Source organism: Myotis yumanensis, unplaced genomic scaffold (genome assembly GCF_028538775.1).
Source record: "Myotis yumanensis isolate MYYU_CA2020_CCGP unplaced genomic scaffold, mMyoYum1.0.hap1 SCAF_4, whole genome shotgun sequence".
In the NCBI taxonomy this organism is placed as follows: domain Eukaryota; kingdom Metazoa; phylum Chordata; class Mammalia; order Chiroptera; family Vespertilionidae; genus Myotis; species Myotis yumanensis.
In genome coordinates this window covers 89,565,423-89,581,504 of record NW_027223755.1, presented here as the reverse complement: position 1 = coordinate 89,581,504, position 16,082 = coordinate 89,565,423, and the positions used below count along the sequence as shown (strand labels likewise).

Sequence of the window (16,082 nt, the reverse complement as noted above, 5' to 3'; positions counted from 1 at the left end):
GAGGGGCAGAGCTGGGATTTGAACCCTGGCAGTCGACTCCAGGGTTGTCATGTATGGTCTCTGCTGTCCTTGCTGCCGCCTCCTTTGAGCTGCTGGGGGCCTCTCATTAGGGGTAGGCAACCTGGTCGCTCTAAGTCAGGGCTTCCCGTCATGCAGGGTTCCATTATGTGAGGTGATTGCAGACACGGTGCTGAAGAATATTAAGGAAAAAAAGTTTTCACTTCTCTTCCTGCCCTTAGTACACCAGTGAGAAAGTTACCTAGCTCATCTTGAATACCTGTCTTAGTCCGTTTGGGCTGCTATAACAGGATAGATTAGGTGGCTTTGAAAGGCTTTGAAACAATACACACTTATTATTCACACCTCTGGCAGCTGGCAAGTCCAAGATCAAGACACCGGCAGATTTGGTATCTGGTGAGGACCCACTTCCTTGTGCATTCCTGGTTCATAGAGGGCCATCTTCTTCCCATGCCCTCACGTGGCAGAAGGGGCTGGGAGCTCGCTGAGGCCTCCTTCCGTAAGAGCACTAATCCCATTCACCTTCATGAAGCTAATCACCTCTCAAAGGCCCGACTCCTAGTGCCATCACATAGGCATTCTGGGGACACACAAACATTCCGTCTCTAGCACTAACAATTGCTAACTTTTCTTTGTAATAAGCGTGGGTTTAAAGCTCTCTCTCTCTCTCTCTCTCTCTCTCTCTCTCTCTCTATATATATATATATATATATATATATATATATATTACAATCATCTATATTGTCCAAGGGTCACTAATCAGTAATTTTTCACTTGTGGCAGTGATCAGAGTTTTGTTTAAATCCTCACCTAAGGATGTATTTTTCATTGATTCTAGAGAGAGGAAGGGAGAAGGGGAGAGAAACATAAATTGGTTGCCTCACCCATGCATTCTGACTGGGGATCAAACCTGAAACCTGGGTATGTACCCTGACCGGGAATCAAACCTGAGACCCTTCAGTACACGGGACAACACTCCAACCACTGTGCCACACCAGCCAGGGCCAGAATTTATTTTTAAATATAAATGTGGTTATATGTTTTTTTTTAAAAAAAATGGGGAATAGAGTTTCTAAAATAAGTACACAAAGAAAAATAACCAACCTCCGAAAGGTGGTAGGGTACCATGTGAGGGCGGGGCACTCAGACCGGCCTGGACATATCAAAATCTCCTGGGGCCCTCTGTTCCCAGCCTGTCCCCTCACCTGCCCTCACACCTGTGGCCAACGCCTGAGGTGGCTGTTGTGTGTCCTCCCCCCTTGCTCTCACTGACCCTCCAGGGAGCCAGAGAAATGACCCTGAATTGAGCACTTGAGAAAGAAGGGCCAGAGATGCCAGGCCCATTGAATCCCCATTGAATCCCACACCCCAGAGGAGATGGTCTCAGCATCACCTGCATTTATATTTATACACAGGGAGAACGGAGACGGGGAGGGAGTGTCAGTTGCCAAAGTGGAGCTGGGTCCAGCCCACCCGGCCACTTCTGCCTCCCACGCTGCCTTGTCCCACTTCTCGTGAGGAGGGTCCCCGAGCCCCTCGGGGTCATGCAGGGACAGCAGGCAGCGCAGCTGTAAGGAACCAAGGGGTGCAACATGCTCTTTATTCTGACACCCTCTGCCCATTCTTTGAGTTCGAAGAGCAGAAACTTGGAACAGAAAAAAGGAAACACTCAGTTATACCCCAGAGCTCTGACCCCTCACTGCTACCTTTCAACCAGCCTGTGATTCAGACATGACCTTGATGACCCAAAATTCAGCCTTAAAGGCTTGACAAGACAGCGAGGCCACGCACGAGGAAAGAGGCTGGAGCCTGTTGAAACCAAGCCCTGCGGGGCAAGGACCTGGACTTGGTCTGCTGCTGACTTTCTTTGTCAATTAACGGTGGGCGGGGGGCGGGGGGGGAGGGCGGGGGGTGTGCATGTCAAGGATATGAGCCCAGGTGGAGGCCTGACGGCAGGTGCTGACCCTGGTGGGTGTGGTGCATTGTGTAAAACGCCTCCTTTCCCCGGCTCCAGGTCAAGCTCTCCGTGTACTGGGACTACATGAAGGCCATTGGACTTTTCATCTCCTTTCTGAGCATCTTCCTTTTCTTGTGTAACCACGTTGCCGCCCTGTCCTCCAACTATTGGCTCAGTCTCTGGACTGATGACCCCATCGTCAACGGGACCCAGAAGCACACTAAAGTCCGGCTGAGCGTCTATGGAGCCCTGGGCATCTCTCAAGGTAGGAGCCGCCCCTCTGCACCCTCCCCCATCCCACCTGATTTTGGCACTTGGAACCACTTTTCTGTCTTGTTAGAGAACTGGTCCCTACTTGTCAGGGTTTTATAGACCCCCCCTCCCCAAGACAAACCCAGAAGAACAGTACCTGACACACAGTAAACATTCAGATATTTTGAATGCTGTGTTTCACATGGCCCTAGGAGATAGAGGAGAGCGTCAGTGTGCCCATTTTATAGATGAGGAAAGTTGAGGAAGAGAGTCCACCTGGAGCATTAATGGTGCGTCTATACAGTTTCATTTGTGGGCTTTTCCCTGCTGTCTGAAGGTGGGGATTCTTAGCATATGTAGTGTTGGCCCCTCCGGGACATGTGGCAATGTCTGGAGATCCGTGTGGTTGTTACAACTTCTGAGGGTGCTACTGGGTCTAGAGACCAGGGATGTTGCTAAGCATCCTGCACTGCACAGCACAGATCCCACAACGGAATTATCCAGCACCACATGTCAACAGTGAGAGGTTGAGAAACCCTGCTGTATGCCCTTCTTGTGGTCCCATGAGAGTTCCCAAACAACAGCATTAATACTAACAGCTAGTGTTTACTGAGCACTTACCTGGTGCCTGGTTCTGTTCTAAACACCTTTACGTGTTTTGACTTGTTTTACACTTGCAGCAATCTCACGAGGTAGGAGCTAATATTTTCCCCATTTTAGAGATGCAGAAACTGAGATCCAGAGGGATTAAGTAAGTTGCCCTAAGTCACATGCTAATAGGTGGCAGAGCTGGCATTGAATGAGGTAGTCTGGCTCGGAGCCCGTGCTCTTAACCACTACGCTACATGCTACACAGTACCTTAGGTATGTGTTTATGTGCTCATCAAAACTGTTTATATATACACACGTGTACATTCAATGCCTAGGCACATAGTGTGTACAGTAGATATACACATATTTGACATTCTTGAGCACTTTTTGTGCACCAAGCACATAGCTGGGTAGGCCCCTTGCATTTGACATTGCTATAAATAGTGTCCCATGTTACAGATGGGGAAGCTGAGGTGCAAAGAGGTTAAGTGACTTGCAGAAGGCCCCACACCTGGTAGGTGACAGAGACAAGATCTGACAGTGTTGGCTTCAGAGCCTGTCATTTTAGTCCCGCTTCTTGCAATCGCCTCTCTGCAAGGAACGGGTGCCCTTCGTGGCTTGTTTGGAGGAGCCACAGTTGCCTCTTGAACTCCAGGAGATGGCTTTGGGAAACCCAGAAGAGCAAACATGGATTTCTTAAGTTTCTCAGTCCCTGCAACGCCCTCCTAGGGCAAAGGACTATGGACTCCAAATTATAATTGAGGGGAGGTGGTGCACAGTGTGATGTTTATCTGGGCCCACACAGCAGCAGTGTCTAGTCCAGCTGTGCTGTCCTGTAGTGGTCGTCTTTGGCCATGGGTAACTATTGAATTTCAATTCATTAAATTGAAATAAAAGTAAGCATTCGGTCGTTCCCTGCACTAGCCACATTTCAGGTGCTCAGCAGCTACATGTGGTTCATGGCTACTCCATTGGACAGTACAGATGTAGAATGTTTCCGTCATCACAGAAAGTTCCATTGGATGGGGCTGGTCTAGAGTTTGGCCGACAGCTTGAGAGCATGAGCGGGAGCAGGCTGCCAGGACTAAACCCCATCTCTGCTTCTAATTGGCTGAGAATATTGAAGGTGGAGGAATTCACCTGAGTTTCAGTTTCCTCATCTGTGAAATGGGTAGTTACCTGATTTATACAGAGTTGTCATAAGGATTAGATACCTGTAAAACTTCAGTATGGTGCTTAGCACATAGTAAGTGCTCAATAAATAATAGCCATTATCATTATTATTATTATAGCTGGGGACCCCGCCCTGCTTCGTCCACATGGTCGCATGGCCACTCGTCCCAACCCCCAGCTTGGCCCCTCTCCCATTGTGGAGTCTAATGCGGGAATGTTTGCAGGGCTTGCGGTCTTTGGCTACTCCATGGCGCTGTCCATCGGGGGCATCTTTGCCTCCCGCCGCCTGCACCTGGACCTGCTGCATAATGTCCTGTGGTCGCCCATGAGCTTCTTCGAGCGGACACCCAGTGGGAACCTGGTGAACCGCTTCTCCAAGGAGATGGACACGGTGGACTCCATGATCCCACAGGTCATCAAGATGTTCATGGGCTCCCTGTTCAATGTCATTGGCGCCTGCATCATCATCCTGCTGGCCACGCCCATCGCCGCTGTCATCATCCCGCCCCTGGGCCTCATCTACTTCTTCGTCCAGGTGAGAGGTGGGCTGTTGGTGTCTGGAAGAAGCCCTACCGTGTGTCGGGCTCCCATGAGCACAGGGCTCGGCCCTCGCACCGGTTCCCTCTGGAGCTGCGGAGGGTTTGCTGGGGGCGCGGTGGGTATGGTGTCAAGCGCCTCAGCTGATTCTTTTTAGCTTGTGATAACCAAATGCACTTTTTAGTAAGGGTTATTTTTGTAGCTGTAAGTTATAAAAGAAAAAATAGTGATAGCTATAAAGATACTTTTATTATTGAAATTTCCTTAAGAATGCTATGAAATTCTCTAGTTCTTAAGCCCCCTTGAGGTAATGGAGATGCGAATACGAGCAGCTTAAACAAGATAGGTGTGTGTCTTTCTCTCTTGTAATCGAAATATAGAGGCGGGTTACTCAGGGCTGGTGTGGCAGAGCCATGAGTTTGTTGATATCCAGTCCTGTTCCCGTCTGTATTGCAGAAAACAAGCCTGAGGAGGTAACAGGGCAAGGTGCGTGTGGTAGCCGGGTAGCATCCTGGTTTCTTAGGCAGCTGCAGTGGGGACTGAGTTTCCGGTTGACAGATGAGCTTGTTGGGGCTCTAATGGCAGAATCGGCGGCGGTGGGAACTCACGTCTGTCTGAGTCCAAAGCATGTGCTGGTGACCGCAGGGCAGCCTGTCCCTTCTTGCCCAGAAAGGTTAGCGGTGGCACAGCTGCTGGGGGTGAGGGTGGAGGTTTAGATGGGAGCTTAGCAACTGCAACCCAAAATGAGGGTAGGAAATTGTGAAGGGCTCCGTCCTCAAACCGCACTGGAGCTGCTCCTGTGGGGTCCCCGAGGGAGGCCAGCCCCGGACCCCGCCACGCTGTGGCCAGTGATGGGTGAGCGTGAACAAGGGAGGCATCAGGAAGGACCCTCACTGCGTTCTCTTCAACTTGGTGCCAACTCTGGGCAATCACCTGGCTGCAGTCACCAAAAATAGCATCCATGGTCAGACCCTGGCTGGAAATGTTCTGGAAAGACCCAATTTAAAGGACAGAACAGACCAAATGTAGCATTTGAAGCAGCTCCAATACCTGCCAGTAGCAGGGCCTTGAGCACTCGACGGAGCGTTTCCATGGCAGAATCTCATGCACCCTTGACGGGAGGATTAGGAAGGCTCTGTTGCACCACGAGTTTTATGTCTGAGCAACAGGAAGTGAATTAGGCAGAGGACCGTGTTGTGTGCACACGGTCATTTTAACTAAACCCCACCCGTGTGATGTGTATCGGGAGCACATTACTAATACTAGATTGAACCATGTGAAATTTAACTAAGATGAAATGCATAATGTGTGTGGGCAGGACTGGAAAAGGAGGCAAAAAGTGTTGCCTGCCTGAGGGTTGGGATTATGGAAGAGGTGGGTTTTTTTTAATATATATTTTTAGTTAAATATACACTTATCTAGAACCTAGCAATCTCACTCTTGAGTACATATGCAAAGGAAATGAGCGCACTGGCCGGGTGGCTCAATTGGTTGGGGCGTCGTCCTCCACACCAAAAAGGTTGTGGGTTTGATCCCCAGTCAGGGCATGTATGAGAGGCAACCAATCAATGTTTCTCCCTCACATTGATGTTTCTCTCTCTCTCCTCCTCTCCCTTCTTCTCTTTAAAAACCAATAAAGAAACCTATCTTTGGGTGAGGATTAGAAAAAGGAAATGAGAGAATGTATCCCGCAGGTCCATTAAACCCCAGCAGTCAGTGGCTCAGAGAGGCTGTACATGACAGAGGCTGGCACTCTGAAGCCAAGGGTCTGGGTTCGAATCCTAGCCAGCCACATGATCTTAGGGACGAGGTGAGCTTAGTTCTTTGTGCCTTAGTTTCCTGATGGTGAGAAAGGAATGAGCACCTCAGAGGTCTTGGGTGAGGATTCAGTGAGTTGGTATATGTGAAAGTAGTTCAAACAGTGCCACAGAGGGTGGGCTCTGCTTAAGTGTTAGCTATTCTATTGGTCATCGCTGCCATCGTTGTTGGCTCTCTGCCAGCAGTTCACCAGGTGAGTGGAGTCACCTGCTAAGAGCAGCCCAGCTCCAGCATTCGCCTCCTGGTGTCATCATTTATGTCCACACTTACTCCAGCACAGCCCCGGGAGGCTGGGATGAGGACAGCTCCACTCACTTCCCTGTCCGTTCTGTGCCCCCAGAGGTTCTACGTGGCCTCCTCCCGGCAGCTGAAGCGCCTCGAATCCGTTAGCCGCTCCCCGGTTTACTCCCACTTCAACGAGACCTTGCTGGGGGTCAGTGTCATCCGGGCCTTTGCGGAACAGGAGCGCTTCATCTGCCAGAGTGACCTGAAGGTGGACGAAAACCAGAAGGCCTATTACCCCAGCATCGTGGCCAACAGGTGGGCGCACCGGGCCCACCAGAGGGGGCGTGGGAAGCCGCCGTAGTTCCTGGAGGATGGTGTGAAGCCAAACTCAGACCCTCCCAGAGGGAATGGTTTGATTTGGTGAGGACAGCATAACTGCGAAAAGCAGACAGGGACACTGTGAGCACCAGCACTCCGGGGCACTGAAGGACAGGGACAGAGAGTTCTTCTGGAGCCAGAAAATCATACAGAACCTGCCCTTTAGCTGTCATCCTGGGGGCACAGGAGCACAAGGGGTGGGCAGACTCAGCTGTTGGGTATTTTCCTACCGTAATTTCAAGCTGAAGGGCAACCACCCCCAACCCCACCCCCCTGATGTGTATCAGGAGCAAATCACGAATATTAAGTCAAACCATGTGAAATTGTCATTTAGGGTATGAAGAATGGTTGAATTGCATTAATAAAAAAAAAAGAAAAAGATTAATGAACAAGAATAGATCAAGAGACAAATGGCAGGGAAGGGGGTGGTTAGAGAGCAACCAAAGGACTTGTATGCATGCATATTAGCATAACCAATGGACACAGACACTGGGGCGGTGGAGGCTTGCCCGGGGTAGGAATGACGGGCGAGGGCGGATGGTCAATCGGGAAAAGGAGGCATATGTAAAACTTTAGACAGTAAATAAAGAAGTTAGTAAGTAAGTAAATAAATAAATAATTCTACTGAAAAAAAGAAGTTTGCTAATTTATTATATATATATTTTTTGCTTTTTAGAGGTAGAAGAGGGAGAGAGGGGGAGAGAGAGAGAGAGAGAGAGAGAGAGAGAGAGAGAGAGAGAGAGAGAGATCATCGGCTGCCTTCTGTACGCCCCCTACCTGGGCACGTGCCCTGACCTAGACTCGAACCAGCAACTTTTTGGTGCACAGGACAATGCCCAACCAACTGAGCCACACTGGCCAGGGCTAAGTTTGCTAATTATGGACTGAATTTAGAAAAGTGTCCGCTTATCTCTAAAATGTCCTCCTCACTCGGTTGCATCCTGATACAGTTTTTGAGATGAGGGGTAAGAAAACGCTGGGGCAAGGGTAGCAGCATCCTGGAAGTGACCCATCAAAACCAACCGCCAGCCCACCATGTACAGTACGATCCTACAGGGTAAGGCTGGGTGGGAGACTGGGAGTCATTGGAGACCCCGTCTTCCCTTGCAGAACTTTCAGGGTGTTTGTCACTATGCCTGCCTGTCTGTGGGAGTGGCTCACCCCCAAGAAGACCAGTCACGTGGGTCTAAGAGCTGTAGTGGGAAAAAGGCTAACCCATCTCCCTAGAATGCTTTACATTTTGAAACATTAAAATAATATTCCTAATGCTGTGTGATATCTTACAAAAGTTACCTTTAAATCATTAAAATATCTGTTTATATCTTAAAAGGTAAAATACATTTTAATGTTTCTAAGATGAGGATGATCTGCATCTGGGAACCCTTCCACTACATTGAAAATAGTGTGTTTTTTCTTACCACCCTTTTCCCTGCCAAGAGAAGGTTATTTTATTTAAAAAAATATTTTTATTGCCGTAACCGGTTTGGCTCAGTGGATAGAGCATCGGCCTGTGGACTGAAGGGTCCCGGGTTCGATTCCGGTCAAGGGCATGTACCTTGGTTGCAGGCACATCCCCAGTAGGGGATGGGCAGGAGGCAGCTGATTGATGTTTCTCTCTCATCGATGTTTCTAACTCTATCCCTCTCCCTTCCTCTCTGAAATATATATATATATATATATATATATATATATATATATATATTTAATATATTTTATTGATTTTTTTACAGAGAGGAAGGGAGAGGGATAGAGAAATAGAACATCAATGATGAGAGAGAGTCATTGATTGGCTGCTCCTGCACACCCCCTACTAGGAATCATGCCCGCAACCTGGGCATGTGCTCTGGGAATCGAACCATGACCTCCTGCTTCATAGGTTGATGCCCACCCACTGAGCTACAGCCGGTCAAGAGAAGGTTATTTTAAATCAGTGGTGCCTCTTACAGTCGATGACTTAGTCTTTATTAATTTTTCAGGACATCTTTTTTCAAAAATGCACACATGGCTGTTTTGAAAGGTTTCAATGAGAAAAAGTTGGTTCTTAAAAAAGCAAACTTCCATTTCCTGGGAAGATTGCTTCCAGAGAACTGCCTTAATCCCTGGGGTTGCCGGATGAGTGAGGAGTTACTGAAATTGTGTCCCTTTGGTCCTCCTTCCCCCTGAGTCCTAGGAGTGGGGCAAAGGAGGCCTCTCTCCGAACTCTCAGGGATTATTTTAGTTAGTGAAGTTCCACTCCCAACCCCACGCCCAGAACCAGAAACCACGTCTCTGAAAAAGCTGACTCTGTGCGTGTGTCTGTCCTTTCGTCTGCCTGTGTCTCATGCAGGTGGCTGGCTGTGCGGCTGGAGTGTGTGGGTAACTGCATTGTCCTGTTTGCAACCCTGTTTGCAGTGATCTCCCGGAACAGCCTCAGCGCCGGCTTGGTGGGCCTCTCAATATCTTACTCGTTACAGGTGAGAGGGGGTGCTCTTGCTGAATTTCCCATCTCTCTGAACGGGATAGCCAGTTGTCTTTGTTTTGGGTCCCTGTGGGAGTGCAGGAGAGCAAAGGGGCTGAATGGAATTTGAGGAGCAGGCCTACGGCCCTGTGACTGACTGGAGCAGGAGAGAAATTAGATACATGGCCTGGATACCTCCAACTGCAAGAAAAATGCTTATAACACTACTAGAGGCCCGGTGCCTGAAATTTGTGCACTGGGTGGGTGTGTGGGGGTCCCTCAGCCTGGCCTGCGCCCTCTCGCAGTCCTGGAGTTTTTGGAGGGATGTCCGACTGCCGACTTAGCTCTGCCACAGTGGCCACCACCGTTGCGCTCACCAGTCATGAACCCGGCTCAGGGCTTCTGGCTGAGCAGCACTCCCCCTGCGGGAGCGCACTGACCACCAGGGAGCAGCTCCTGCATTGAGCATCTGCCTCCTGGTGGTCAGTGCATGTCAAACAGGTCATTCCACCGTTTGGTCGATTTGCATATTAGCCTTTTATTATATAGGATAAATTTCCCTTGAAGCCCTGCTTTAGCTGCATTTCCCATATTTTAATATATTGTATTTTCCTATTACCTATTTCAAAATATTTTCTCATTTCCTTTCTGATTACAGGGTGGCTCATGGGTGATTTTGAAATGTGCTTGCTTAAGAGATGCAGTGGAGCAAGTCTGTGTGAAGGCTGTGTGTGGGGTGCTGTTTTCTGTACCTTTCTTTTCTGAACTATTTCACAACTCATAATTACTTCATTAAAATAAAGCAACTCAAGCTCACTCTAAAAGCTCCATGTGACTCTTCCACTCGCAGGTCACCACCTACCTGAACTGGCTTGTTCGGATGTCGTCGGAGATGGAGACCAACATTGTGGCCGTGGAGAGACTCAAGGAGTATTCAGAAACTGAGAAGGAGGTAGAGCAAGCCCCTGCCCTGACCTTTTGAACTTGATCTTCAGTGTGGCTTTAAAGAACCTCTAAGCCAAACCATGTGTGCCTGCAACAGGCATCCTCTATCTGACAAACTGTTATGTATTTTTATGGGGGACTTCTTTTATGGGAAAAGAGATTAGTTTCTTTTTGCTCCTGAAAAATGACTAAATACTAAGTCATCAACTGTTAGAGGCACCATTGATTTAAATAAGTTTTAAAATTAAATACAAATGAGTTGATTAAAAGTATTCAAACACAATAACAAGAATGAGTACATGGATATTGTAAAGGATAAATACTGGTAAGGAATTGACCCAACTTTGGAAAATCTTGCAGTTACTGCTTTAGATGGAGAAAGGGTAGCCTAGGGGAGATGTTGGCTGATTCAGGGTCATACGTGATAGATAGGACCCAAGTCTCTAGACTTCAGTGCCACGTCACCCTGAAAAGTGCCTTATTCTGTCTACACACCACTAGCAATGGTAGTGGTGATAATAATGCCAGTAACAGTAATGCTTGGTGATGCCACTCCATTACCACCCACAATAACAACAGGGACATAGATTATGCCCTCGTGGAGGTGTCAGGCCCTGTCCTAACATTTCACACAGAGTAATTTATTCACTATACAACCGTACAACTCACATTCTATTATTACTTCCATTTTACAGGTGAGAAAACTGAGACACAGAGAGGTTAAGTTACTTGCCTAAGACACATGACTGGTAAATCGCAGACCTAGGATTTGGGTCTTTGTCATTGTGCCACACTGCCTCCCAAGAAAATGCCCCTTGGGAACGAGACCAAGGCTGCCCCAGTTAAAATCTATGTTAGAGGATTTGCAAAGGTGACCTATGACCTCAGTCTTTTAATGCTCTGAAATGGTGAACTCCAGGTTCCATTTCATCAGAGGCATCAGCCAGAATGGTGTGAGTGACCCCTGTGGAAATAAGAGTGCATTACACCAGGACTTTCCCAGCCAACACTGAACTTATTTATTTATGTAATCATCCCCCAGAATATCTTTGTTTGTTTGTTTGTTTTTAGACAGAGAGGAAGAGGGAGAGAGAGAAACATTGATGTGAGAAGGAAATATCGATCCGTTGTCTCCTGCACAGGGATCCAACCTGTAGCCTGGGTATGCTCTAACTAACTGAGCCACCAGCCAGCGCTGAAGTAATTAATTAGCTTATTAATTAATTAATTTATTCATTCATTTACTTATATTTTTATTGGTTTTTAGAGAGAGGGGGAAGGAGAGGGAGAGAGAGATATAAATATCCCGTCATTAATTGGCTGCCTCCTGCACACCCCCTGCTGGGGCTTGAGCCTGCAACCTGGGCATGTGCCCTGACCTCGAATCGAACTAGTGACCTCTTGGTGCATGGGTCGATGCTCAACCACTGAGTCACACCAGGCAGGCTGAGTTTATTTTTTTATAACAGCTTTAAGAGATAATTCACACTCCATAAAATTCATCCACTTAAAGTGTGAAATTTTTTTTATTTTACAAAAATATTTTACTACTTTTATTCTATATTTTTAGAATAAGAACATATTTGAAAAATACAAGAAGTCGTCAAGATCACTTAGAGTCCCACTATTATGATATATATGTTTATTTATTGTGTATATATTATGTATAAATATAAACAATACATTATAAACAATATATTATATATTCATGTTAGAAAGTTCCCACTTCTCTTCAGTCGCTCCTATGTTTTTATAGCATGTCCTTTTTATTTATATACTTAAATTATAAAAGGGAATTTTTTTTTGTTGTAAAAAAAATAATATGAGAAGTTTGTGGGGAAGAAAGGCTGAAAGTTTTCTTTTATTGTCCTCCCTGCTCCTCTCTTCCCCTAAAGGTAGCCCCGAGGCTGGCCTGGGGCGTATCCAGTTGTAAGTCTCAGGAAATGCCGAACTGGACTAAGAAACTTTTCAGAAATAGGGGCTGTGTGACATGGGCAACGTGCTCCCCTGTCCGTGTCTCAGTTTCCTTGTGTGTAAACGGGACGATGAAAGGACCCCATGTATGGGGCTGCAGTGAGGATTAAATGAGAGAATGTGACAGTGTTGTTTCAGTGGTCGCTGCCGCTTTTATTGCTGCAGCCCAGACCTAGAAGGCAGTCAGCCTTGTGTCTGTTCAGAGAAGACCACTTTGATGCAGTCCATATGTATTTATTGAGCACCTACCATGTGCTCTGGGCCCTGGGATAGAACAGTGAACGAACAGTACAAGAACCTGTCCTCATAGAGTGGATATTCCAGTAGGCATGGGTGACACAATGGTAAGTGCTCAGAAGGAGAATGAAGCAGGGGAGAGAACAGTGGGGTGCAGGGCCAGGAAGGTGGTCTGGCTTGCTCTAAGATCTGCAGGATGTGGGGGAGCAGGCTGAGTAGGTAGCTTGGGGAAGAGCATTTCAGGCAGAGAAACCTGCAAATGCAAAGGCCTGGAGAAATCACCCTGAAGTCAGTGTGGGGAGCGGAGTGAACATGAGAGAGGGAGGTGAGGTCAGAGAGGTTGTAGAGGCCGCGCACAGAGAGCCTTGGGGCCTGAGATGGACCTCAGATTCCTTATTTGCCTCCCTCCTCCCCCACCCATTACAGGCTCCCTGGCGGATCCAGGAGATGACTCCGGCCAGCACCTGGCCCCAGGTGGGCCGAGTGGAGTTCCGGGACTACAGCCTGCGTTACCGAGAGGACCTGGACTTGGTTCTCAAGCACATCAACATCACTATCGAAGGAGGAGAAAAGGTGGGTGCACGCTGTTCTCCCACCCATGCACAGTCGGCACAGCTTGTGATCAGGCACATGAAACCGGCTGTCATTTCCGCAGTCCATCCCAGCCCACACCCTGGGGTGGCTATTCAGACAGTGTTCCCCAGGGCTGCACACTGGTAGCCGGTGGACCAAATGAGGTCCACAGAGAGGTTTTGAAAAAAATCTGAATAAGTTGCAAATACTGAAAAATCTGGAACTTTTTCCATAAAATCCATTTCCTGCTTTTCTCGAAAGATCACAGCATCTAGCAACACTGGGCTCGTACTCCCCACCCGGCTCTTGGGAGGCAAGATGCGAGCCTCCCTGTTCACTCGGTCCCTCCCCACCCCATTCAGGTGCCTCCATGGACCCTGTAGGCATTGTTTGGGATCTCCAAGATAGAAGGATGCCACCCTCACTGCTGGGGAAGGCTCAGGGGGCATGTGAAATTGTCAGAATTTTGGAACAGAGCCTTGGTCCCCAGCTGTTCCTGGAAGATGTCCTTCCCCTCAGACCCCCAGATTCTCAGAATCAGACCATGGCCTTCCTGGCCATTTTCCAGGGAACAGTGCTTCTTTCATCTCTGAACATACGGACTTGTTACACTGTCCGTTCCGCCAGGCTCAGAACGCTCTGTTCCCATGAGATAAGTTCTCTAATTTACAACGAGGAAAGAACAGAGTGGGCCATGTTCTCGCCAGGCTTTCTGTGTTGTATCATGAGAGACTGCCCTGTGACATCGCTGTGGGCGGCAGAGGAAACCCACCTCTCGGGAGCCCAGGTGAAGGGGGTGTGTTTGGATGTCAGGGGCCGTCATCACTGGCCATTGCATGGGAGCCCAGTTCCCTCAAGAGAGGACAGTGGAGACCAGGCCACATCCGTAACCTCGTTTTGCTCGCACAGCTGGGATGGAGAGGAGAGGTGTGCAGGGGGTGTCCTTGAATATTTGAGCTGTTTCAACAGCTTGGTTGGGAAATTACCATCTCAAGAACTGGGAAAAACAGTGTCAGGGACCCTAGCTGGTATTGTCCAGTGGTTAGAGTGCCGGCCCCTGGACTGAAGGGTCGTGGGTTCAATTCCAGTCAAGGGCACATACTTGGTTGCAGGTTGATCCCCGGCCCCAATTGGGGCATGTGCAGGAGACAGCCAATCGGTGTGTGTGTCTCTCTCACATTGATATCTATCTCTCTATCTCTCTCTCTCTCTCTCTCTCTCTTCTCTCTTTCTCTCCCCCCCCCCCCACCCCCCCGCCCCCACTCTCTCTCAAAATCAATGGAAAAAATATCCTGGGGTGAGGATTAACAACAACAACAAAAGAAAAAAGAACAGTGTGAGGGAAATAACCTGATTATTACTTAATATCATCATGAGTTGAAAATAATAGGGCCTGTTTAAAATCCCTCCCTGTCTGATGCCTGGGTCTTTGGAGGTCTAGTAGCTTATAAAAAGAGCTAATTATAATTTTAACATATAAAGAGCCGACAGCCCCTAAAGGAATGCCTCTAGGAAGCTGGAGCGAGAGGACTGTGGTGGGAGTTGGTTGACCAGATGACTGAGCTGCCCTGGGGCAGATGTCTGACATGAGGGTGTTCTGAGACAGGAGGTATCCCCCAGATAGCAGCATTCCCACCTCACGCTGGTCCTTCCTGTCCCACAGGTTGGCATCGTGGGGCGGACGGGAGCCGGGAAGTCATCCCTGACCCTGGGCTTGTTTCGGATCAAGGAGTCTTCAGAAGGAGAGATCATTATTGACAACGTCAACATCGCCAAAATCGGCCTGCACGACCTCCGCTTCAAGATCACCATCATCCCCCAGGTGGGGTCTGTGTGAGGCCACCAGGAGCGCTGGGTCCCACTGAGAGCAATGCGTGTCTTTTTTCAGTATACAGATATAAATGTGTTCCTACTTTATTATTCTTATTAAAATTATGCTATGTCACTTCTCCACTGAATCTCCTCTGGTGTAGCAATGGGAATTAACCAGGTGTCGTCCCTGCACTTTGCCACCCAGAGCATCTAACGGGATGCGTAGGCACTGGCTTTCTGCTGGCTGTCAGTCAGGACAAAACTCTCTTGCCCTTCCAAGAGCTAAGTGAGAAGAATTTTCTAGCCCTGCTGGCATGCCTCAGTGGTTGAGCGTCAACCTATGAACCAAGAGGTCCTGGTTGATTCCCAGTCAGGGCACATGCCCAGGTTGCAGGCTCGATCCCCAGTTGGGGGTGTGCAGGAGGCAGCCAATCAATGATTCTTTCTCATCATTGATGTTTCTCTTTCTTCCTTCCTCTCTGAAATCAGTAAAAACATATGTTAAAAAAATACTACAGATGTGATTTTTAAAAAAAAGAATTTTCTAGACTGATTCCTGAAGGTGCTGTTTCCCTAATATGTTGCTTTTTAATGTTATTTTTCCTGAAATTTCTTCTAAGATTCTGTTTTGGAGGCAGGGGATTGGGAGGAATCCACAGTACTTGACGATTAGGAATTAACCATGTCACATCTTTCTGGAAGATGTGCATATTGAAGACTCCAGGAAGTCTTCTCAAAAAATTAATCTATTCTATTTCACCTAACACAGAGATTTCCAGGTTCTCCCCCCCGCCCCCCCCCCCGCCCCCCCCCCCCCCATTATTAAGATCTCTAGAAATAGCGATTCTGAGGAACTCTCATGCCCAATTGTGAACATTTCTGGCCAGAACTCTCTGTGTCCCACCTCTGTCCCATCCATGGCCAGCTGACGTTGAGCCTCACATACTGACGGCTGTCTTCTCTCTGAATAGGACCCCATTTTGTTCTCGGGTTCTCTCCGCATGAACCTGGACCCGTTCAGCCAGTACTCGGATGAAGAGGTCTGGACGTCACTGGAGCTGGCTCACCTGAAGAACTTTGTGTCGGCCCTTCCTGACAAGCTGAACCACGAGTGCACGGAAGGCGGGGAGAACCTGAGGTGGGCTCCCCCTCGGT

The 16,082-nt window shown here is 48.3% G+C and overlaps 1 protein-coding gene across 2 annotated transcripts in view; it reads left to right on the top strand.

Moving 5' to 3' along the window:
* ABCC1 (ATP binding cassette subfamily C member 1 (ABCC1 blood group)) overlaps nt 1–16,082 on the top strand; it is a 145,678-nt gene that overhangs the window by 126,559 nt on the left and 3,037 nt on the right. For both annotated transcript variants that reach the window (XM_070412918.1, XM_070412917.1), the window contains 8 exons: nt 2,033–2,240; nt 4,216–4,526; nt 6,687–6,886; nt 9,276–9,402; nt 10,237–10,338; nt 12,969–13,115; nt 14,779–14,937; nt 15,899–16,065. In XM_070412918.1, coding sequence (XP_070269019.1) covers nt 2,033–2,240; nt 4,216–4,526; nt 6,687–6,886; nt 9,276–9,402; nt 10,237–10,338; nt 12,969–13,115; nt 14,779–14,937; nt 15,899–16,065 — 1,421 coding nt within the window. The remainder of the gene's footprint in view (nt 1–2,032; nt 2,241–4,215; nt 4,527–6,686; nt 6,887–9,275; nt 9,403–10,236; nt 10,339–12,968; nt 13,116–14,778; nt 14,938–15,898; nt 16,066–16,082) is intronic.